Here is a 24,442-nt window from a genome sequence, read left to right on the forward strand (position 1 = left end):
TGCGTCACGCGCGGTTGGTGTTGCGGTCGCATTTGCAGTCGAATTCGAGATCGATGTCGGCATCACTCGTCCATCTCTTGTTGAGTTCGAGGACGGCCTCTCGGTGAGCGGGGATGGCAACTCGATCAAGGACGAGAGGGAGCGGATCGGCAGGTCGATTTGACGTGAAGGGAACCAAGGTGAAAATATTTCGTCGCCCGTTGGCGAGTTAGGCCCCGGCATGCCTCGTGGCCCAATTTCTATCCTTTCCCTCAACAGCAGGAGAAAGGGTTGTCGAGTGTAGTCGCGTAGGAAAGCGGATATATCAAGCGAGAGTCGAAAGTCGAACAGTGGAACAAGCTTTGTCCCCCTCTCGCCCCAAGCCAACACTGGCAGCGACAACAACAGCAGTAAAGGCGAGAGTCTGAAACGACTGTGAATGTGCGTTTTGTCGATCGTATGTAGGTCAGGATGGGTTGGACCAGAGACTCGAGAGGGTCGGAAGCGGTTCGGGCGACGGGGCAACGAGCAACAGAGGAGGTTTGAAGTGGAAAATTGGGGGCTCAATCACACACCGGTCCCAGAGTGTGGTGTGTCTCTCTGTCTCCCGCGCTCTCTCGTCTCTGGCGTCTACAGTAGGTAGGGCGGAGAATGAAAGGTGGTGGTGGTGGTGGACTGGCCCGGCCTGGCTAGCAGAGAGGACTGGAGACCCAGAGAGCGCTGGTGAAGGTGGGCGAAAGTTGGCGTGGGCTTCCCAGCACGTACATGACGACTCCTTTCTTGTACCTCCTAGCCAGATCTGGGTGGCAAACTACTTGAGAGTACAAGGTGCTTGGTCGACCCATATTATTTACGCACAGAACGGGGGTAAAACCAACCCTGTCCGATGACGTAGGGAAAGAGCCCCCCCCGGCCAAGAAGCAAAACCTATACAGTACGTACCTGGGAGAAGAGCCCCAGATCAGGGCAGCCACGATGGGAGCATGTCACCTTGGGTCACTCACTCGCGCTTCAGGAGTAGATTTCTCACAACAGCCGCCGACCCAAAGCCATCTTTCTCCCTCATCCATCATCTGGCATCTCCTCTGCCTGACGCTCACTGTACCACACGGGCTTTGCAGTAACAACGGTGGTCCTAATAATAAGCGACGACAAATCAATACTATGCATTCAAGGGATTGGCTGGTCGGTGCTCCTCGCCGCAGATTACATCGAGAGACCACTGACTGCAAAAGTGGGCGGCGGCGGCAGCATCACCATCGTCATCATCAATTATCCCTGGCAGCCCGCCAAGCCAAGCCCCAGCCGGCGTTTTCTCCGCCGAACGCTGCCATCCTACCAGCTGCGACTCCTCGGGGTTACAGTCCGCACACAGAAAAACTCCACTGGGGGAGCTTCCCGAACGACACATCGTCCGCCCTATTGCCACCATCCAATCCAATGGTATCAAATAATTAGGCACACAACCTCTGCGTGCCCTTGTCCTTTGATGCCTCTTGTGCCTCGCCTCGTGGTTGGTACATACTACCTTCATAGGTAGGCATCTACCCCGTGTCCAGTTTCTGATGTCCGTCTCCACCGACCAGCCCAGTGCTGCCGTTACAAGGGAGCGAGCCTCCGTTGCACTAACAGAATCGTGTTGCCAGATCTACTTCGACAACAGAGCCTGCAGCCTTTACCTAGGCACGGTGATCGGCAGCGTTGGCTCCAATTCTCCGTCATTGTTCCCCTCCACCCTCCAAGTTCGGAGCCGAGTTTCCAAAGTGCCATTGTTAACGGAGCACGATATTCCCTCATCCTTCCAGCTGTGGTCACGACTTGTTAAATAGACTCACCCTGGCTCCTCCAGGATCATTGTTCTAAAGGCTTCATCACCTTGTTCCATACGGTACCGTACAAGCGCTCGAGCCACCAACACGGCCCATGCTCATCCAAGCGGGATGGCCATTTCCGACTCGGCCTTCTGCTCTCCCTTCAGATCGCCGATCTCCCCATAAACTCGCCCTCTATCCGTACTCTGGCGGAAACAACCAGGACAAACAGCTTCATCATCTTGACGCTCTCCCTGTTCCTGGATCTCCTCCACTCCCACCGCAAAGGCCGCAACTGAAGATTTTGATGGGCGGGCAACCACCGCCTGCAGATCGACTAGGGCGCATCGCAATTTTTGTTTTAGCCCTTCCATTCCCCTTTTTACATACTATTCTTATCTAACCCGGTCGACTTTTTGTTAGGCGACCCAGTTGCCATATCACTGGATCCTGCCAGGCCGTCATGAGTTGCATCAAACTGACTCCCTCTAGCTCCCCTATTCGTCGTCGGCGCCGCCAAGCGCATCGGGCCACACTCGACGCCCAATTGACATCACACTGACTGCCTCTCCAGGGCTGGTCGCTCCCCTTTGCGTTTCCATTCGTTGAACCGTCCCGCTTCGCCAGAAATGACAATTGACTTTTTCTGCTGGGCTTGAGCACCTAGCCCAGCGGCCTCGCAGCCCGCCCGCCAGCCTTCCATAGACACCAGGAGAATTCCTTGTGCCTCGCGCACCTCTCACTGACATGGAAGACAACATGCCGCAATTTGGAGGGGACCTCGGGTGACGGAGCACATCTCACCAGTGGGGAGCCCTGCCTAGGCCCTGGGGTCAGCCCTCAATTTCAAATTTCCTAGTCGACTAGATTGGGAGGCTCGGCATGCCACGCGGGCTGTGGGCTGGCGGAATGCAGCCGGAGAAGCGAGAAAAAACAATTACCAGTGGAGGAGGATTGGTTTGGTGCTTGCTAAAAACGTCGACGGGCAATCTGCTCCCCTGCACTGGCGAATGGAACATTGCCAGGGTTATCTATTTGACATGGCCTTGACTGAGCATCTGGATGAATCCACCACCTGTGTTCCCGCAAGGCGTGAGACGGACCGCGACGATGGGCCTGCCAAGCGCCCAAGATAACCGCGTGGTTCAGCGTCCGTTTCCGCGACGGCCAGCTACGGCCTCTTTTCGCGGCGCGAGAAGAGGAGCCCCCCACTTGGTAGCAGCCCATGGAGCGACAGTTCCCGTCACGAGAAGAGAAGCAGGCAGACATTTTGAAGCCAGGTTTTCTTTTCTGTTTGCACTCAGTCCCGCATAGGGCTACATACTGTACGTATGAACTGCCTGCATCTTGCGACTCGTGCGCTTGAAAGAGGTGCACTGCTGACGGCAAAGCACGCACTCTGATGCTGAGGGACGACCCGAGATTCGTCTGTTATCTGGAATGGGTATCTATCCCGCGTTGTTTCACGACCGCTCAGCTGCTGGCTCGTGCCTGTTGTTGCCGTTGCACATCATGGCCATGTCCCACACAACTCTCTCTTTTCGACCCATTTTGCTGCTTGTCTCAGAGTCTCGTGCGCCCACCGTCGCCTGAAGCAGCAGCCGGTTTGAGAAGCGCTTTCGCATGACGTCTGCGTGTCGAGGAGGCACTCTGACGTCAAGTGGAGCGCCACCAAAGATCCGGCCGATCCAAGCTGGGGGACTACCATTCCTGGCGACGACGTGTCCGACCTCCGAGGCACGGCAGGGCGGACGGGTGACCTGACAGAGCCTTCGCGCTCAATCTCAATGGTTCAGGGTAGCCCAAGCCCGTCGAATCATGGCGTCCGTTATAGACAGGGCCCGGGAATAGCTCCGCTCTGCAGGTCTTCCGTCGACGCCTCATTGGACCAAGCAGGGATTGGCTCCCGTTCGTCATTCTACTTCCAGCTTCTCTGGGCCTGGCGCCCCGAGTTTCCGGGTTCTTGGGCTACTGCCTTTTTCTTCGCCTAACGACCATAGCATGGTGGCATGGATGGACAGGACAGTTGACAAGCACTCCCATGTCGTCTCTGGAGGAACTCAGGACCAAATGACTATAACAGGCAAGATACCCGACGAAACTTCGTATTGGTGAACTTGAATCAAGTGCCGATAACCTTATTTCTATATACTCATCAGGAAGTTCACTTGCATCCGATGGTACCATGCTCGGACTGAGGTTGAGATGACAGTACTTTCAAGACCTGCGATATTTGTCCTTGCCGTGGCATATGTCGAGCCAAAGCGGCCTATCCGCACTAGATCCATAACTAGATGGCACCAGCCGAGCCGATAATTGATTCAGCTGGCTAACACTATGGCTGGGTCTACTGTCTACAATAGGTGCCGTGCATATAGCGCCAACACAGGTACCATTGATATTTCCTGGATGTGGAAAATGAGATGCGTCTTCTCATCTCGGTTCTCAACGCAGGTTGCCAGGGAAGCAAAGACTGATCTCTGGTTGGTTAAAACAAGTTTCGACGACGAGTCAACGTCGAGGCTCAACTTGAGGGACTTGGGGGGTAATCTCCACGACCGCACAGTACAGCACAACGGGCTAACAAGCATCGTCCCCGGGACCCAAGACCAGAAAACTGGTTCTGGAAAGCGGGCGGGGTATGTCAAGAATCACACTAGACCAGACCATGCTTCTGTCGCCAACGGGAACAAGGATACAGGGCCTTGCCTTGTACGTCGATGCATTGGCGATGGTAGCCAGCCTCTCAGGCCCACGGGAATCGGAAAATACTTCTAGAATCCCATCTTGTCTCTGCGGGATAACTTACCCCTTGCTTGACTCCTCCAGCCACCACCTCACCCTCGCTCCGCCTCGCGTGTGGTAAAGGGAACACGCGGACGTGGGTGCGGACAGACGCACCGACATTGGTGACGGTTTTACCATCCAAGGCTTCCTTGTTCGCATCCAATGTTAATTCGAACTTGCTGGGAACTCATGTGGGTTATCGACTGACTGAACCATCACCGTGCAGCAGGAAAAAAACGGTCAGCATGGAAATCCCACGGTTCGGGCAAGCGAGCGAGGGCCAACGGATCTGTCCTCCGCCTCGCTTCTTTGCCATGAGGGCTTTTCCCCCGTCCTTTGATTTCCCCCACGATCAAGAGTCACAGACCACCAGACGCCATGTTCCTTTATGCGGCTGAACCCTGCATTATATGGACTTGGCCCGCCGACGTCAACGCCCACATTGCTCCGAGAGCAACGCTTCGGATTCTGCTCGTTCATCGCGCAGCCCGTTGATCAAAAACTCCAAGTGTAGCGAAGTGGGTATGGACGAATCACCTACGGAACGCCATGTTTCTCTTGTAGCATTCCTCATCGAAGGGGATGATAATGGCTGAAGATTTCAGCGTTCATAACGCCTCGTCTAAGCAGCATACATATGGAGCATGGTATTTAAGCCCACACTCAAAGTTAGAAAGCTAGCGTGAATATCATACTGCCAAGATAGCGCATAGTTGTATACAGTACTCATCTCTCCCTCATACCTCTCGGTCACTACCTCCTGGTGACTCTTGAATCCAATTGCTTGTACCCTGGATCATAGTGGCCAGACCTAAAACCCTGAGCTCGAGACCATTGCCTTTACATCTGCTTCCTCCGTGTTCTCTCGCTAATTCTGGAGAAGTTACTGTGCCTACATTAGGGATGATCGGATCCATTCCTTCTTCAGCATCTTCTTCGCAGCCTTTCCTGCCCGCCTCGTCTTCTATTCTTTATGCCTTTTAGCGTCTGTTGGGAGCTCATCCGTACATAAGGGGGGACTGACATGAAATGATGACATCCATAGACAAACTTGGAATTTCTGCACGGAGTTCGCTGCCGAATCCCTCACGGGGACTTCCAATTTCTTGACGGGTCCTCATATATTCTCAGTACACCCCCAGCTTCTTATCTTTGTAGCAAAAATTGAGACTTTTGTTGTCCTTTAAATTCACTAAATAGAACATGTGTGGTAGGTATCGCAACCTCATCCCGGCGTGGTTCGTAGTAGAACCCCGCGCGTCTCTTCCATGAGCCTCATAGTAGTAGAGCTTCTCAACGACCTATCTAGTTGAGTATTTTTGGCCTATAATTATCCTGTATCCAGTCAAGGGCTGCGGCGCATATTCTCGATGTACCACATGTCGATTTTATGGCCGCAAAGCTGCCGCATCCTGGTGCAGTAGACGGAAGTATGAGACCCCTGGCCTACAACAACTTGACAGATTAAATGGCCCAGTGAAGATCTCACGGGCTTAGAAACCTCAGTTTGATATAACTTCACAGTACTCACGAGTAAAAATTGGTTGGTCATTTAGGGGGAATCATGTGTTGGCATGTCGGAGCTGCGGTAAGCTCCAAATATCCATGACAATTGATCATATATGACCTCTCTGTCCCTCGTCTAGTCCCAAGAAGGAGGTTTGGAGAATGAATGGCTCTGTACAGAGACTTGTCTGCAAATTTTGCTTGACACTCTGGAGAAACCTGTCAGTCCTGCTACATAGAGGTTTGGCAGACAGTCCTCCAGTCACCATAACGATTACGATCCCCAAGAGTCAGACACGCGTTGGCCAAGTAGATTCTGTGAGCCAGTGACCATCTTTATATGTAGCAACAGTTTCAATCGACCATTCTCATTATCTTGGTCCGCCTGGAGGCTTGATTAGCTTTCCCAGGGGTAGTTGGAGGATGACTCGCGAATTCTCAACCAACCTCAAGATACCCTCTATGTTTTGTCGCAGCCTGTATTTGTCTTTAGCCCTGATTCGTAGATGACGAACTGTGATGAGCAGTAAATGACTAGTATCTTAGCTCGTCAGAGTAAATTTGACATTGGGCTCAGTTCCCGCATATTCATCCAAGAAAGACGGTGACAAATTCAAGCAATAGAATGTTAAGAAGTAACCACGAAAACAAAGCACTTTAGGCACAACTGTTCAAAGATGAGAGAAGCGAGGATCGAACAATACTATGATAAGAGGTCTTGCAATCTTGTCTATTCCCTTCAAACAGATCAAGCACTTTGCCAAAGACAGGGGGGAAACAATGCAAAGGCCATTGCGCAGCCGATAATCTTCCAACGCCAGAATAAGAGCAAAACTCCAACCGCAGTTCAACCCTTGTTTCTGAGATGTATCCATCCTACCGATGCCAGCTCCTGTTTCTCTTCGCAGAGCCCAAAACCTCAAATCAAGCCTGGTTTGGGGCCTTGAACCCAAGCTTCTGCTTTTGGATTCGGGGCAAAACACCAATCAGCGTCAGGGCAGCCAAGAGGATGGTAGCCCAGAGCTTGAGCTTGAGGACATTCTTGTTGTAGTCTGTCTCGACAGCGGCGACGACGGTGACGAGGAGCAGGGTGAAGATGGCGTAGCCGCTCCAGCGGTGATACTTCCAGATGGCCTTGGCCTGGTGTTCGCCGCCGTAGAGCTGGGGAGTCGCCCACATGGTGAAGCCCACGGCGTACTGGAGTAGCAGGACGATGGAGGTGATGACGCCCAGGTAGCCGTGAACTGAGTGGAAGTGATCGCCATTGTTTGCGAACTTGTTGTACTCGATGATGGTGACACCCGCCACCAGGAGGAGGAAGGCGATCAGGTTGAGGATGGCGTGGATGCGCTGGCCGATGCGCTTCTGCTCGGCCGTGTGCGTGGGCTGCAGGCTCAGAACGGACTGGGCCAGCGTGAGGATCGCGAGGGACTGCAGAAGCGGGTGCGCTGAGAACAGGATCAATGGCTTGGTGAGGACGCTGGCCCAGATGAGCGCAACCAGCAGCACGATGCCGAGCTGGGCAAGGATGCCAGTGCCTGGCGAAACAGCATGATTAGCTCTAGAAGATGATGTAGCCGGAGGGATAGCGACGCCTACCGAGGACCAGATTTCTAATCATTGGGACGCCGTCTTCTTGTGCAGCATCGCCAGGTCGGCCAAGGAGCGGTTCAGTCTCGCGAGCTGCCGCGCCATTGATTTCGGCGTCCGAAGGGAATTGCTCCGGTATACCTGTGGCACTCGCCATCTTTTTAAGCCGCTGCGCGTATCCAGAGAAGTGTCGTGTCGTCAACAACGTGTCTTTTTTAACGTTTGGTGATGCTCAAGGTTCTCGGCAGGGCGGCGCAGGCGGAACCAGAAAGAAGAGAAATAGCTAAAAGAGCTGTCTTGTCAAAGCTTGAAGAGTTAATACGATTCACTTTGAAGTCATCTACTGCCTGCGATCGAGAGCAAGGCGCGGATGTCCTGACGTAGATGAAGGGAGAAAGGGACGAGTCTAGATTGATTACGAATGCACAATGTCTCTGGACCTACAAAGAGGCTGTTGCTACCTGCCTTACATGGCTGATTACAAGATTGACGTTGACGTCAATGAATGGCTGTCTCGAGTCTGACCTATCAGAAGCCGCCTTTTTATAAACACTCACGAACCGCGCGGGGTAGTCATGCTTTTCAGTGATAAAAACGGCAATTCCACCATGTCGCCTTGCAATCGCGTCAGGGACAGTGAAAAAAAAAAATTCTCGTTATCCCGGGGAATATAAAAAGTGCCGAAGCTGGGGTTACGCGGGGAGGAGAAGTGAGGGGGAAATCAGAATCTATTACTCGATATGATCGAGCAAAAGAGCTCCATCGCTCACCGACCCTAGGCTATCGATAAGAGCTTTATCCGTTCCCCCCAACCTGGACCCGCGCAAAGGAGCTTCCCTGGTTGGCTATGAGCTCCGAGAACTCGCCGGCCAAGCCCGCCCCTCCACTCGGCCGTGGCCCGGCCGGCCGGACTATCGCCGCGAAAGGAGCTCAGAGCTGCCAGCGCTGGGCCGCCGGCGGGCAAGCACCTCTTGCGTCTAACCGTTTGCCGCTCTGGGCCCAGACGCGTAGACGGGAATCTGTTGTCAATCAGAACATTTGCCGTGGCGCCCAATAGAAAGAACTCGGAGGAGCAGCAGGCAATGACAGTTAGCCCATCATCAAGATTGGCCTGATTTTCCTCGTCCCGCAGCGGCAGTGGGCGCATCGGAACTGGCCGACCCAACGAGGCTAGGTGAGAGTTAAATAGATAGGACGATCCCTCTGTTTCCCGACGAATCTCACTCACTCCCCGAGTCAGAGCATCTGCATCATATCATCATACCTCTCCTTTCCTTTCACTACCAATCATGGCTTCCATCGCCGACGAGATCGAGTACAAGCTCGATACCGTCGAGACGCAGTCCGTTGCCGCCAATGACATTGACAAGACGTTCCGCACGACATGCATTGGTGAGACCCCTCGTGATATGTCGCACCGCTCAATCTTTCATGCTAAACGTGGAATGCAGACCTCATCTCCAGTGCCCTCGGTGGCAAGGTCCTCGGCTTCTCAGACCAATGGTTCTGCGAAGCCGCCAATCTCTTGAACCCAAAGGCCCCCATCCGGCAGCAGGGCAAGATGGTCTTCACAGGCGCCTGGTACGACGGCTGGGAGACCCGGAGACACAACTCGGAGCCTTTCGACTACGTCGTTATCAGACTGGGCGTCGCCTCGGGCACCATTGAGGGTATCGAGGTCGACACGGCCTTCTTCAACGGCAACCACGCCCCCGCCATCTCGGTCGAGGGATGCTTCAGCCAGGACGACGATGAGGTTGCGTCGTGGAAGGGCGGCCGGGGCAAGTGGGAGACCATCCTCGGCGTGCAAGAGTGCGGTCCCTCGGAGCGGTTCGGCTGGAAGCTCAAGACGCCCACGCAGAAGCAGTACACCCACGTGAGGCTCAACATGTACCCCGACGGCGGCATTGCGCGGTTCCGGCTCTTCGGCCACGCTGTCCCCGTCTTCCCCGACGACAAGGACGCCATCTTCGACCTTGCGGCGGCTCAGAACGGCGGTCTCGCCGTGTCATGCAGCGACCAGCACTTCGGCAACAAGGACAACCTACTGCTGCCCGGCCGTGGTAAGGACATGGGTGATGGTTGGGAGACGGCTCGATCGCGGGCCAAGGGCCACACCGACTTCGCCATCATCAAGCTCGGAGCTCCGGGCTACATCGAGAGGTTCGTAGTAGACACGGCGCACTTCAGGGGCAACTACCCTCAAAAGGTGGCCATCGAGGGCTGCGAGTGGACGGGCCACGGAGACCCTGTGGCCGACGCCGTAGCTTGGCGGGAGTTTGTGCCTCCGAGCAAGACGGGGCCGGATCAGGAGCACGAGTTCGCAAGCGCCGACAAGGAGAAGGACCGTCTGGTCACCCATGTCAAGCTTATCATGATCCCCGACGGCGGAGTGAAGCGATTGCGCGCATTTGGCAAGCGAGCTGTCTAGGGTACCTAACTTAATATTGGGAGCCCAACTTGTATAGAAATCAATGCAAACACAGTTAAACAAGTGTTGATGATGAAAATGAAATGAATATTTGTTAGTATATTATGCAGTGAGAAGACTACTCAATCTCAAACAATTCATGTCTGCAAAAGTAATCTCGTTGACGCAAGAGAATATTCCAGCGTCGTTCAGTGGGTAAGTTCCATGTTGGGGCCACCTAGAGTCAAAGCACCCGGACCGTCTGTGGCTGTGTTCATGGAGCAACTGCCCCCCCCGGGACGGATGACGGTTTCTCCAGAGCTTCCAGTCTCATCAGGGACAAGTGGGTAGGTTGCCCTCCACGACACCTCGCACGATATCAACACAACCACAAGGCATCAGTTCGTAGCGCCCAACGACATCTCCCCGCCCAACAGCGGCAACTCGGTTCAAACACGCAGCGCAGACCTATTCACACACCGTATGCGAAATTCATCCTCCGAAGCGACTCCCTCCAAATTCCCATGAGCCATCTGCGGCATCTGGCGTTGCCCCTCCCTCCGCCATGGATCTAGGGGACTCTCTCGGCCCCGACGGCCTGCCCGACAACAAGCCTCGAGCCCTCCCCTCCGACCTCCCCACGTCCCTCGACGACAGGCGACATGTGCCAAACGAGCATCTCGTCACCGAGACCGAGATGTACGATGGCTGGCAAGGTCCGTCGCATCACCATTACCATCGCCACCCGCGCACTTGACTGAAACATGCGCGGGCTGGGCTCCCTCTATTGCCCAACACGTCACTGACGACGCCGTAACAGGCCAGTCCCAGTTCCTCACCACGCCAGCCCTGGCGAAACCCCTCAACTTTGGAAACCTGTCGCTCAACGACCCCGACTACGACGACAATGTCACAAAGGGGCCCAAGGATAGCGACACGCGACTCATGGAGATGCTGGCCGCTCAGGCTGCCCACCAGTCTGGTTCGGGGTTTGAAGACGAGGATGAGATTGTGAATGACGAAAAGCTACCAGACTCTGAGAAGAAGGAGAAGCTCCAAAAAGCCCTCAACATGGCTGCCAGCAACGGTGATGTCGAGAGGATCGGGAAGCTATTGAATGGCAAGGCAAAGGAGTATGTCGATATAAACGCCGAGGACGAAGACGGAACACCGCCGCTCATCTATGCGAGCTGCTTTGTTGGTTTCCCCGGACACACTGAACCTCAGGTCGCTAACATGACGAACAGGGCCACGAACCCGTAGTGCAGGCACTGATCGAGGCGGGCGCCGACGTCAACAAGCAGGATCGTAATCAATGGACAGCTCTCATGTGGGCCATGACAAACCGACACAAGGGCATCGCGAAACTCCTCCTCGACAACAATGCCTCCTCAGATCAAAAGACGTCATCCGGTCGAACAGCATTCGACTTTGTCCCCCCAGACAGCGAGATGTCGTATTACCTCCACGATAATGGCTACAATATTGGAAGCGCTGGCGTCACAGATGACTTTTACAGCCCTGGCTTTACACAGGATCGGTTCGAGGAGGAGATGGCCGAGAATGAGATGCGAAGGCGGCTGATGATGGAGAGTGCCCGAGACCTCGAAGTTGATCTGGGAAACGTGGGCATGGATGATCAGCCCGAGGTGAGAACTAATCCTGCAAATTGTTTACACAATCTTACTGACCGCATTTCTTCAGCCAGTAGATGAATTCGAGGAGGAACAGCAGGAGTTTGATTGGAACCGCTGCCTCCATGACCAAATGTTCGTCTTCCAGGAGCACGAACTCGACCGGATACTCGATATAATCATCACCAAGATGACGCCTCAGAGATCGCCGTCGCAAAAACCTGTTCCGGCAAACATGATATTCCTGAGCGCCCGATATGCCCATTACCATTCGAGCCGGGAGCTGCTTGAACGACTCCTCGTCTCAGCCATGGACTATATCAATGACGTCGTTGAGAGGTGTCAGTGGGATATGACCATTCTGGCATTCTGGATCTCTAACGCTACCCTCCTGCTTCACTACCTCAAAAAGGATGCTGGCCTCTTCCATGCGACGGCCGAGTTCCAAGCCCAGCTCGCTGAGCTCATCAACGAGATCTTCATTCTCATCGTGCGAGATGCTGAGAGGCGTCTGGACAAGGTATTGGACGTGGCCATGTTGGATCATGAAACCATTCCTGGATTCGAGGACATCACATTCCAAAACGAGTGGAAGCTGTTCAAGCGAAAGGCTCAGGTCAAAGAAGAGCCCATTGAGAAGCGTTTCCGGCCTCCCTCGCCCAAGCAGCGGGCGAAGCCAGCTCCTAGAAACGTCACTTCCCTACTCTCATCGACTCTCTTTGTGCTCGACCTTTATGACATCCACTCAGTCATCTCGGCCCAAATTATCTCGCAATTGCTCTACTGGATCGGAGCAGAGCTTTTCAATCGCATCATGTCGAACCGCAAGTATCTGGCCAGAACAAAAGCCATGCAGATCCGCATGAATATTTCAATATTGGAGGATTGGGCACGGACAAACAACAGGCAAGCAGACCACTACGAGGGAAGCGACATGCGTTCGTCTGGAGAGACCACCATTGACGCGGCCCGAAGACACCTGGCACCTGTGATCCAGCTGCTGCAGTGGCTCCAGTGCTTCTCGTCGCTCGACGCCGATGACCTGGAGGCGCTGGTGGGTACACTCCAGCAGCTCAAGCGGCTCAGTCCACAACAGCTCATCCATGCAGCCAATCACTACAGGCCAGAGGTGGGCGAAAAGGGGCTGCCCAAGAGCGCCATGAAGTATCTCATCGCCATTCAAAAGGAGGCAGCACTTAAGCGAGAGCGGCGACGCAGTGGAATGGCGTCACCGCAGCGGTCGGGTCAGGACAGCAGCCCGGTGACACCCGTCAAGAATCGGTCAAACGGCAATCATCTCGAGACTCCTGGGAGCGCTGCGAGCCCTCCCGAGGACGAATGGTCCGACGACGACGATGCGCCTGAGCACTTGCTTCTGGATCCTGCCCTGATGTTGCCCTTTACGCTGCCCTCAGTGACCGACATGCTCGTGACATATGGCGCTGGATTTGGAGGAGTGAACCGTGAGCGGGAGCGCAAGTACATTCCAACGGTGCCGCCCGAGTTCCTGGAAAAGCTGGAGGTGAGCGGGGGCACTCGCAAGGGTCCCATGTTTGGAGAGGCGGACTGGGAGAATGAGGAAGTCTGAAAGGAAGACATGGGCCACGGTCATTATAGGCTCAAGGGGCTATCCAGCGAGACGCTCGAGGGCCCAAGGGGGGAGGGGACCGCCGGGGGTCTACTGGCCTGCACCAGGGAGAGTTCTTGGGCGCTGTTCCTCGACACCGAGTCGAGATAGGAGAAGCGAAAGAGCAGGGTCTACGAAGCAGAAACCCCCACACGGGCCAGCGTGCGAGTATCAGGCCCCCCGGTGATTCGATTCGATGAGGTTGAAAATTTGCGATGCAAGCTGCAAGGGACAAGAGGAGCGTTGGCAGCGGGGGAGAGGCTTGGCCAGCCATCCCGAGGTGGCGGGCACACACCACACACACACATATGCGCCCGTATTGTCGAGGTGGCCAGGACCACGGGGGGAGGAAGAGAGCGCCAATATCCGGGGGCATTGGACAGACGGCCGGGAAAGGCAGACGAGCGAGGCGAGAGGAGAGAAGAAGCGAGGTAGAGTTAGCGCGAGATTGTATAGCTCGGCTCAGGCGTATGGAGTTGTCGAGGTGGAAATCTGAAAATCCCCATGTTTCAATTGCCCGTTTTCGTCCCGTATCGCAGAGCATTGACAAGCCAAGCTGGCGCCTTGGCTCCGTCCGCCTCAAACCCTCATTGATACTATTCCTAGATTGCTTCTGGCCCGCGTAGCTAGGCCAAGCCTGAGGCGGAAGGGAGTCGACGGACACAGCAATTGAGCAACAACCTTGGAGCAAGCAGCTCAAGCTCAGTGGGCCTAGGATACCCTAGCAAGGATCGCGTATCCACCAGAAAGACGCGGTGTCGACTAGTTGCTGCATGCACTCAACAGCTGGCACGCCGTGTGCGGCCGGAGGAGTAAACTTTTTTCTTGTCTCCCCCTTGCCCCGTGTCCCAACGGCCGCGGTGCAGATGCTAGTTTTCTGCTTCCCGCAGCGTGCCATTGTGCGTTGTTCGTGCCCTACATCTGTACACACCAGGGAGCCGATGCACTGGTCTTCCCTGGTCCTTGCTCGACAGACCTGATCCGTTTGTTCCCGGGGGAGGAGGAAGCAATAGAAGGACTGAAGGAAGATCTCACCGCCGCCATCCCGACTCCGGGCATTAGGGTCTCCACTACCACGCGATGAAAAGAAGGAGACGAACGCGGAGGAGGATGCAAAAAGGGTGAAAGCAGCAGGGGGGAGGCTCAACGGGCTGGGCTCCGGGTGGATGTCGGGATGAGTTGGCACACCAGGGCCGGGGGCGGAAGGGAGGGTCCCGGCATGGTCTGTGGGAAACGTGGACTGCGGGAGCCCAACGGAGGGAGACAGAGAGGCATGGGTGGCCACGCGAGAAGTGGCCGGCCGCGGGTTTTCCCCGTCCTTAGTGTTTTGTGCTCTCTCTCCTGTGGCTCAAGTGTGGCCAACCTGCCATGGATAGACCCCTTCTCGAGGATGAGCCTTTGCTCCTTCAGAGTTTCATTCATTTCGTCCATTTCACTTTTACTGTGTTTTCGGTCCTCTCCGTCCATACCTAGCTAAGCTGACCAGGGCAGACGATGATCCTGGTTCGGATCCAAGCAGGGAAGCTTCGCTAGGTTCGGGAGACGGGTAGATCAACCAGGGCATGCGCGGAGCTCACCAACCATCACCGCGTCCTGTCGTGGGAATGGCTGAGACAGGCATGCGAGGCCAGACTGCCCGTGTCTCGGCTTTCTCTGCCGGGGCCAGATCTCTCTGATCTGATACCTATCAATGAAAGAAGGAAAGAGAGTTCAGGTCTGTTGAGTAGCAAGGGGGAGCAGTCCTTTAAGGTTTGCTCGAGGTGGGCGCTGATCAAAGTGATACATGATTAGACCAGCTGGTCAGGGGGTATCGTTGAGGACAAAGGAATTAATTAGTGAGGGGGGCGTAATAGAAGCTTTTGTTTCGAGATTTGAAAAAGTGACAAGAAGATGACGGACTCTGGCATCAAGATCGGTCCGAGAAGAGGCATGCCGAAGCAGCCACAAAGAACCGGGCAGGACGCAGTCAGCATCGCGCCTCGACAATCATGGCAAGACGCGGCGCAAGATGACGGGCGAGTTGGTGATGAACCACGTCTCGGGAAAAACAAAGTTTGATCCGGGTCGTATTGTCCAAGATTTGGGACTACCAGGCAGAATCCGGACTCGACGGAAGGAACCTGATTCAATCAATGGTGGCGGGAGCGTTATCCTAAGTCCCCGAGAAGCGGCTTTCCTGAGTCGTATCGTATCGTGTTTGCGTGGTTTTCTCCAGATGCTGCTTTTAGTAAGCCAGCCTGAGCCGCAAGTAGACTTTCTGTATGGTGAGGTGGCTGATGACGGGTGCTGGCCGGTGAGGGTGAGCATGGGTGAATTGAGAGAGAATCTACTCTGTAGAAGGATTTGTTTTGAATAAGGGGTCCGGATCGTGGAAATGCGCGCAAACAATGCGAGCGTGGTGAGATGGCAATCCAGTTCAGTCCAGCTCAGCCCAGGGCAGGGCAGGGCAGCCCAACCCAGCACTGTTTTTGATTGTCGAGATGCTGGTTGGTGTCTCATAGCCGGGTGTCCCTGAGCCTTGCCCTGTCCTGCCCTGAAGTGTCTGTCCTGTCTCTGGCTGTGCCCGTGTCTGCGTCTGTCTTGGTCTTAGTTGTTCTGGGTTGGGTCGCGGGTACCTTGCAGACCCATGCCCTGCCTAGCCAACCTAGGTTCGCTCCCCTGCGTGTGTGTCCCGCCCTGCCCTACGTGGTCGCAAAGAGGCATGGCCCTATCGTCCAGAACCCCTGTCGGTATCTGGGATGGTCCACACATTGGCGATTGGCTGAGTGTGATAGGTCACAAAACTCTCCCAGACCCGTCCCGTCCACCAGTCAGAGACCGTTGTGCTCGACTTGTCAACTTGTCAAAGAACAGGCTTCTGAGCCCGGCCTGCCTTGGCCTTGGATGACCAAGCCAAGGCCGGGGAGCCCTAGGGCCGAGGCGGACATCCAAGCTCCACCCTGCCTGGCTTCGAGAGGTTCTTCTTGTTGTCTTTGTCCTCGTCTTGGTCACCCCCTTGCAGCCAGGAATGCAACAAGCTTTGGCAAAAGCCTGGTCTGGCTGAATGAATGACACTGGGCTGGGTAACGGTGTGTGTCTCACCAGATCCGATTGAGATGAGGAAAAGGAAACAGGACGGAAAATCCCCCCATCATCTGAAAGCCTCTTAACTCTATCCATCCGGGGAACGGATGGAGGCACCTTGGGGAAGGCTATCGACTGGTCCGGTTCCTCACATGCTTTTTGGTTGGGTGGACTGGACGTTACCGGCGGCGCTCTCCCGCACCTAAACAGCCTTCTTAGCTGCATGATTGCGCAGGAAGGGTTGCAATGCGTTTGGCCGATGGTATGCCTCACGTAGATTGTGCAAGAGGGAGAGAGCCGTGATGAATGGGTATTCCTCAGAATGTCCACTGAGAGACCATAGGTACCTGAACCCAAGTCTGGCCTGACCTTGGCCCCGGCCCTGGTGCGTGCGCGTGATGCGTCAGGTACAGTACAAGCAAGACCAGACCGTACGTGCGTGACGAGACGTTGATGAGTTGTTAGGCGTCCTCACCTCGGGCCAGCGTCGTCGTCGTCTTGGATGAGGAGCCCTGGCTGGCCTAGTGCGGGTGCAGGCTGCCAGCTGCGTTGCGGTGTGGATAGCGGCCATCCAGATCGAGCCAGAGGGTTTTCACCGTCTCGCCGCCTCGTGCGTCTTTTGCATCCTCGCTTCCACTTCCGATCCTGCTGGGCCGGTCCACCTGGATCTATGGAGTAACGGGGACGTGCCTCGACCAACGGGAGGCCGGTGGATGATGTGGCTGTCGCTGGATGGGTAAAAAATTATGTCGTTTTTTTCTCACTCACTGTGAGTCTGCGTGCGTTTGACCGGCCTGCTCGGTCACTTGGTGGCCCTGGACGTAAATCCTGAGCTAAAAAGCTGTAGATGCGTGTGCGTGCGTGTGTGTGTGCGTTTGTAGTTATATGTATAAGGAACGCACGGCGACCGCGCGCTTTGGATCGTCCGTCTTCTTGAGTCTCACTCAACCTCGTGCCTTCCTCTTCAACCTCGACCCGGCCCTCTCACTCTTGGCCTCAGCTCAGACCGACTCGACCTTCGGATCCCGTGTCTCGCTTCCATCTTCACTTCCAGTCTCATCCTGGAAAGCAATTTAGCGGTCGAGTGTTTAGTATCCATCGTTCAATGTTTTGCCCGCCTTTCGACTCACCACTACCGCCGCTATTATCAACCAATTCTTGGCTCTTGCCCAACACACCTGAATCTTTGCACGGCTGCTTCGCTTGTTCGGATCTGCGAGATTGCCCTGTCTCATCCTATCCAGCCAAAGTCTAAGACTTGGGGACTTTGCCCTTGGTCGAGGCTGCCAGCTTGGGACCCCAGCGATTTTTGAGAGTCGACAGTCTCAGTCTGGAGGGGGTTTTTCTTCTCCCTTGACAAGGCGTCATCGACGTCAGAGACACTCGAAGCCTCTCCCTTGGATTCCTTCTTGGTTCCCGAACGCCTGGTCCAGAGAACGACCTGTCCGTTGTTCCTCTATAACATCCTCCGTTGGCCCTCCCCCCTTTGCCCAGGTTCCTCTCCTGGTCTTTCTGCCCCAGCTCCCTCACTTACCCCAAGCTTCGGGCTTTGGTGTTTGTGTTCCCCGGCATAGCACTGCTCCCTTGCATCTGCTTCTCTCACTCGACCTCCCTCCCTGCCGGGGTCTCACTGACAAACATCACACAATAAGAAAAAAGGTTGCCGCCTCGTTGACGACCGACAGCCACACACAGACACTTGGTGCGGGTGACTCGATCTCTACCTTAATAGCGCCATTGTCAAACTCGACCAAATAAACGCCATGTTGCCGCCCAAATTTGGAAATGCGCGGTACCCCACGGAGCGCCGAGCCAGCTTGAGATACGACGCAAGCCTAGTGGGCATGCGATACGAGAAGACTGTCCCGGCAGAGCCTCCGATCCCAATCATCTCGCGGAATCCCGCCCGACCCTCGCGTCGGCCTTCATCTTCGTCGGCCTCGTCCCACAGCTCCTTCCACAGCTCCTACCACCGTCCTGTCGTTGTTCCGCCTCCGGGGAGCATCGCTCCGCCGACCGAGGAGCACCCGGCTCTGCGAGGCACGGCTTCATCTTCACCGTCTCCCCGGACGTCCCCTGTCTCGGCATCGGAGGAGTGGAAGCGGGACTCGGGAGTTGCCAGGGCTAATTCCACCTCGACCATCCACGAAGAGGAGGACGAGGACGACTTTGCGGACTCGCTGTGCGAGCAGGCTTGCGGTAGCATCGCTGTGGTGCCATCTTCAGTCTCGTCTCTGGCGGCGTCGGCTGTGTCGCGGCCCAGTACGACGGTGCGGCACATGGATGATCCATTCGTGGACCAGAATAGCATCACCGCTCCTCTAGAATCGGTGTCCAGCGCCGCATCGTCTGTCGTGTCCAACGCTGGCTGCACCACGCCGCCTCCTCCACCGCCGGCGTCCCACTCGCATCCTGCAACACCCACTCGGGCCAGCAGGGCTCTTCCTATCCCCATTCCCTTCTCCAAGTCAGCCAAAATCCCTTCTTCCCCGTCGTGCCCTGCTCCGGCTGCTACCTCGAGCTCCTATCCTCCTGCTCCCCCTCCTCCTTCGACTTCATCCTCACCGCGTTCTTCTTTTTCCACCTCCCCCCGCAAATTCGTCAAGAGCCTCAGTTTGCGGTCAGGGCAGCGTCTTGGCAAGAAGAGCCTATCACAGATGCTCAGCACGCCAATGCAGCCCCTGTGGCGGGGCTCCTCCACCCCGGTCTCCAGCACCTCCAGCGACTCGAGCGCCCCGACCGGCACCACCACGTCCACCGCTGCCGCTGCCCCTGGCACTACGGCCAGCGCTACCGCCAACGCTACAGCCACTGAGACCGCTATGGCTGGGCCCAAGCAGGCGCCATCGTGGTCCCCCAAGGGCTCTTCCCGTTTTTGGCACAGATCCCGGTCCTCCACTAATAGCACTACCACCTCGGCGGGGACCATTTCATCTGATTGCGATCTCCCCTTCCTCCCCCTCGACGTCTCCATCCCCTGTGATAGTCTTCTTGATGATGGCTTCATGAACTCTGTCACCTTCTCCAACCGCGGTAGCATCATGTTTGGTGCTCAGGATATTATCGCCCTCGACGGCGCTGTCGACCAAGACAACAAGTCACTTGATCCCTCCCCCGCGACCACAAAAACTGCTATCGACAACGATGGACGCGCCACTCCCACAACACCAACCGCTCCCTCCCTCACTTCTCCCACAACGCCGACTCGGGTTGCCACTCCTACGACGCCCGTGTCACAGTCTCTTCCTCGACCCAGCGACGAGTCCAACGACATGAATAAATCGGATAGGAGGGGTTCCCCTCAGGGTCAGATGTCGCCCCCCGACATTCGCGTCTTGGCCGCCGACGTGGAGAAGGAATCTCAAAAGGTGAGATCGCTCTATACTGTTGGCGATGGTTCCCGCGGTGAGCCCGGCAAGAGGCGCTCGTACTGCGAGCGTCTCGAACCGACTCCCGAGGTCCCATCCGAGGAGAATGAACTTGACCCGTATGGTTTTCCTTTGACGTCCCAACTTTGTTCATCTCGGACTGTAGCAATGCTAACTCGCCTCCCCATTGTGTAGTGTTCGCGGTCGCCTTTCTCCAGCCTGGCAAATGCCCGCGTCTGGAAGTACTTTTTCCCCGCGCTTTGAGACGCCTGGTGGACTCGAGGATTGGTGTGATCTTGAGGGCGCCCACGTTGACCGATACGGATTCATTACTGTGCCCCCACCAAGAATCGGCACCCCGACAGAGACCAGATCTGCATCCGGCTCGCCTAGAAGACGTAACGTATTACTGAAGCGAGATGCATATGGTATATCGTCAACACTCAGCGGTCGGCGTACCCCAACGAGGAAGGTCTCTGCCAGGTCGCTGAACACACAGACATCTGAACTATCGCTGTCAACGTCGCTTCGGTCGTCCCGATCCGTCATTCGTCAGGCCAGCAACCTGTTGCCCCATAACCGCGACAGGCGATGGATGGACGAAGCGGGGGATATGCTCAACCAAGCGCCAAGCCTCCAAGATATTGTCGACGAGATTCAGGCCGAGAAGTTGACGGAGGTGATGAAGCGCAAGGAATGGGAGAGGTCAGAAAAGTGGAGGAAAATGGCCAAGGTCGTCCGCAAAGGCAGCGAAGGCCAAGGCATGGAGTTTGAGTTTGACTCCAAGAACCCGAAACTCATCGAGAGAACGTGGAAGGGTATCCCCGATCGATGGCGGGGAGCGGCGTGGTGGTCCTTCATGGCCACCAGCGCCAGGGAACACCAAGACTCGACCGCAGAGGATCGGATCGTGGCCGAGTTTCATCGGTTACAGCTACGGAGCTCGCCGGACGATGTCCAGATTGACCTGGACGTGCCTCGGACAATCAGCCGCCATATCATGTTTCGACGGCGTTACCGAGGCGGTCAACGACTGCTATTCCGTGTCCTTCACGCCATCTCGATATATTTCCCCGAGACGGGCTACGTACAAGGCATGGCATCGCTGGCGGCGACGCTGCTGTGCTACTTTGATGAGGAGAAGTGCTTTGTCATGCTGGTGCGAATGTGGCAGCTGCGTGGGCTTGCACGTCTCTACCGCCCTGGCTTTGAGGAGCTCATGGCTGCGATGAGCGACTTCAGTACCAACTGGCTTAACAAAGAAGTCGCAAGTAAGCTGGTGAGTAGAGTCTATTGCTCTTTGGTGACGCCGTTGGCCGGCGCTAACGATTTCAGGTCGAGCTCTGCATCGATACCACGGCATACGGTACGCGCTGGTACCTTACTCTATTTAACCTTTCCGTCCCTTTCCCAGCGCAGCTACGAGTATGGGATGTCTTTCTCCTATTGGGCGACGACACGTCTGCATCAAGCGACTCGACGGCGCCCCGAAAGCCCGGAACCAATCCTCCCTCATCAGGTGAATACGATGTCTTGCATGCTACAAGTGCGGCATTGGCTCAAGCCTTGCGGGAGGTTCTGCTAGACGCGGAATTCGAGAACGCCATGAAGGCGTTGACGTCATCTATACCCATCAAGGATGAAGACTTGCTCATGAAAGTGGTCAAGGCGGAATACAAACAACACCACGGCAAAAAGAAGGCGTAGCTAGCCTTGCTGCCATGACTCTGGTCCAACGAGGACTCTCTCCTTTGTCATAAACCTTCTTCCTTTTGTTCTTTGAGCTTTATCCCCTTTGTAATTTGCACGGAGCGGTGTCACGATACCCAGCAGGGTGCTTTTTTGTCTGCTTTGCGAGCCGCTCGATACCCCTCCTCAAGCTCCGGCCTCTGAGGAACCACATGCCTAAACGAGGCCCAACCTTTCCTTTGTACGCTGGTCCATGGCATACGAGACGTCATGGATACAGAAAAAGAAGAAGGAGTTATCTGTTTTGGTGGTCGATAGCGTTTGGAGCCATGGAAGCTAATTCTATATACCCCCTCCTGGCACTGCTTTGCTTTATTGTCTGCTTTGAGGGTTATGAGGCTTGGGATGGGATGGGATGGGATAGGATGGGATCGTAAGCTACGGGATGGGATGATACATGGACACGCCGACAGGTGCATCAATGCACGTCGGAAAGAATTGAGGAAATGCATGATCAATTGGGGGAGAAGAGTGAGGGGCAAAGTCAGAGGTTGCGAAACGAGATACGAGGAAGAACAAAGAGCGATGGCGGGCTGGAGCCTTGATGTACGCCCAGCGCCTGTCTCGTCTGTCCTATTGGAGTAAATACAGCACAAAACAGCCATGAGCCATTGGAGCTGTGGCTTGTCTCATCATGTTGTCTCATCATATCATCCATTGTCATGCTCGTCATCAGCTTTGGTGACATGGCTCTCAGCCTTTTCTGCAGCCCGGTAGCATCGACCAAGGGAATCGACTCGAGGCGAGGGCGCCAATCTGCGATGCATCCATTGCACGCGCATTAACACGCTCGCTAATCAACAATAACAATAACAAAGCTGCAAGCCCACACGCTCCCTTTTGGCTAGGATGCATGCAAGAGCCCGAAGCGAGAAGGGAGATGGAGGGGGGTAGAGGGAAAGAAGGAGAAAAGAGTCTGTGCTCTCTCCCGCCCACCCATCTCTGTGTCTTGTCTTGCCTTGTCTTGTCGTACCTTGCCTTCGCTTACCTGCCGTGACGATTACCTCTTTTGGTCTTTACCTCCGAGGCGCGTCCCGAGGCCGGGTCCGGGTCCGGGTCCGGGGAACACGGAGCCCAGCAGGTCGGAAGCGGGCTCGGCGAAGTGGGGGGTGTCAAGTGAAGAAGTACCTATATCAAGGCTCTTCTATGACATACATATGGTTCATTTTTTTGCCCTTTTTCTCTCTCTTGTATTCTAATCCTTGGTCTTTCTCCCCCTGTCATCATTTTTCTGTTGAGGAGCCGACATTCTCTTTAAAGCCCAACTCCCGAAAGAGGGGGTGTGTAAGAGAGAGATACCAGCATATGCAATGCAACGGCTTGGCGATGGACGATGGGGGGCGATATGTGACCGAAAAAAACATACAACACATGCATACTGAAGAGAATAAGGGTTGAAAGGGGGAAAAAAAGACCTGCAGGAATGACGATAACTGAAGTATGTAATAGTTGCGCCGTGTTATAGCAGAAAAAATGCCACTTTGCTTTTCTTTTTTTTTTTTTTTTCGGTCGTTCCCAGCCCGCCACTTTTTTCTTGACTCACCCCTTTGTATCATCAGATCATCACCTCATCCGTGGGATCTCAATCGCATCGAATCGGTCATCCCACGCGTATTTATCTCGCCTACGCAAGCCACCAGGTTCTCTCTCCTCGGCCGAAACTGAAAATGGGGCTAAAAAGACAAAAAGGTAAAAACAGGGTCTGAAACACCTTCACCACTCGCTTCAGGTGCGCGCGTGGTGTGTTGTGTGTTGTGTGTGTGTGTGGCTTTTCTTTCTAGGGTTCCTTTTCGGGGAGGGCTGAGGAAGCGTGGCTGGGCTTCTTTCGTATTCTTTTCCATCGTGTGGTTGCAGTTACAAGAAGTGGCATCTAGATTTCAGGCCTAGCTCTAATCCTCACTCAAATGCTTTTGACTTTTCCCCTGATTACGAATTTGTGGCTTCTCTTGCAGGAACAGAGGAACTACCGACCACCACTAGAAGTGCTCGGCAGTCGTTGAATCCGATAAGCTTCGGCCCATGTGCTTCCATCTTACTTGGTTAATCCAGACGAAGAGCATCACCAGCTCGCTTAGCTCTCGTGCTCACACCTAGACGGGCTCTGTTGGTCAGTAGCCATCCAACATCAAGCAAGACCCAAACCATCGTAAATATACGCCTTGAATACTGTCATGCATTCCTCGAAGCCGCGAAACTTCATCTTCCTGCCCGGGTCATCCCCGCAGGGTATCTATAGTGTCCGTATGATCCATGGTCGTCATCCCCTTCTTTCCATGTCCTTTTCGAGCCCAAGCAAGCTAAGCTCCATGCACCAAACAATATGCGTACAATCCCAATCAAGACTCCTTCCTCCACCATGTTGATATGGATCCATGCTGAAAACTCCGCTTCCTTCGAGTCCGCCCATTCTTTAACCTGCCTTGCTTTTCCTTGGCCTTCCTGTTCCTGACCTATCCTTTCCTTTCCTTTCCTTTCTTTCCTACCAGAGTCATACCAATAGAAAGATGCAATTAAAACATGTAGTTCCTAGAGTTGCGCCTTGAACCTCTAGCGATAATAAAACAGAGCCAACAACCAATTGTTTGAGCTCGGAATCGAATTTTGATAGTAGTAATCGTGGTGATAACGGGGGGGTTATTTGCCCAGCTGGAGTTAATCAGTATCTTGTCCACCCACGACTCATGGTGGTCTGGAATGTTGCTCTTCATTCCAGTCGTGGTGGATCCCAGGTGCGTTGCCCAGCCGAGGCAAGCACACTTCTCCCAGTGTCGTGAATGATCTTGATAATTCGTTATTGAACGTCGAGTAAATATCCATCGAGAATGACCGACTCCATCTGCGAAAAAAAGCGATATTGGCGCGTGGCGCGCAAGCGTGAGGGTCGATCGACAGGGACGCGCCAAAAGGAAATTAATCAA

At 54.8% G+C, this 24,442-nt stretch overlaps 4 protein-coding genes across 4 annotated transcripts; 3 read left to right on the plus strand and 1 right to left on the minus strand.

Annotated features, from left to right (window-relative positions):
* Positions 1–7,007: 7,007 nt before the first annotated feature.
* Positions 7,008–7,830, minus strand: NCS54_00534600 (Hypothetical protein; the record flags this gene model as incomplete). Its single annotated transcript, XM_053150857.1, has 2 exons — positions 7,008–7,621; positions 7,683–7,830. The coding sequence occupies 2 exons, from the start codon at positions 7,828–7,830 to the stop codon at positions 7,008–7,010; spliced, it is 762 nt and encodes a 253-aa protein (XP_053006832.1).
* Positions 7,831–8,962: 1,132 nt separating this feature from the next.
* NCS54_00534700 (Allantoicase) lies at positions 8,963–10,104 on the plus strand (the record flags this gene model as incomplete). Its single annotated transcript, XM_053150858.1, has 2 exons — positions 8,963–9,065; positions 9,125–10,104. The coding sequence occupies 2 exons, from the start codon at positions 8,963–8,965 to the stop codon at positions 10,102–10,104; spliced, it is 1,083 nt and encodes a 360-aa protein (XP_053006833.1).
* Positions 10,105–10,648: 544 nt separating this feature from the next.
* NCS54_00534800 (Dilute domain-containing protein) lies at positions 10,649–13,305 on the plus strand (the record flags this gene model as incomplete). The annotated part of the gene is made up of 4 exons (XM_053150859.1): positions 10,649–10,799; positions 10,904–11,280; positions 11,331–11,732; positions 11,788–13,305. The coding sequence occupies 4 exons, from the start codon at positions 10,649–10,651 to the stop codon at positions 13,303–13,305; spliced, it is 2,448 nt and encodes an 815-aa protein (XP_053006834.1).
* Positions 13,306–18,170: 4,865 nt separating this feature from the next.
* NCS54_00534900 (Rab-GAP TBC domain-containing protein) lies at positions 18,171–21,482 on the plus strand (the record flags this gene model as incomplete). The annotated part of the gene is made up of 3 exons (XM_053150860.1): positions 18,171–19,894; positions 19,971–21,054; positions 21,111–21,482. The coding sequence occupies 3 exons, from the start codon at positions 18,171–18,173 to the stop codon at positions 21,480–21,482; spliced, it is 3,180 nt and encodes a 1,059-aa protein (XP_053006835.1).
* Positions 21,483–24,442: the final 2,960 nt, after the last annotated feature.

This window comes from Fusarium falciforme, chromosome 4 (assembly GCF_026873545.1).
Source record: "Fusarium falciforme chromosome 4, complete sequence".
Classification (NCBI taxonomy): domain Eukaryota; kingdom Fungi; phylum Ascomycota; class Sordariomycetes; order Hypocreales; family Nectriaceae; genus Fusarium; species Fusarium falciforme.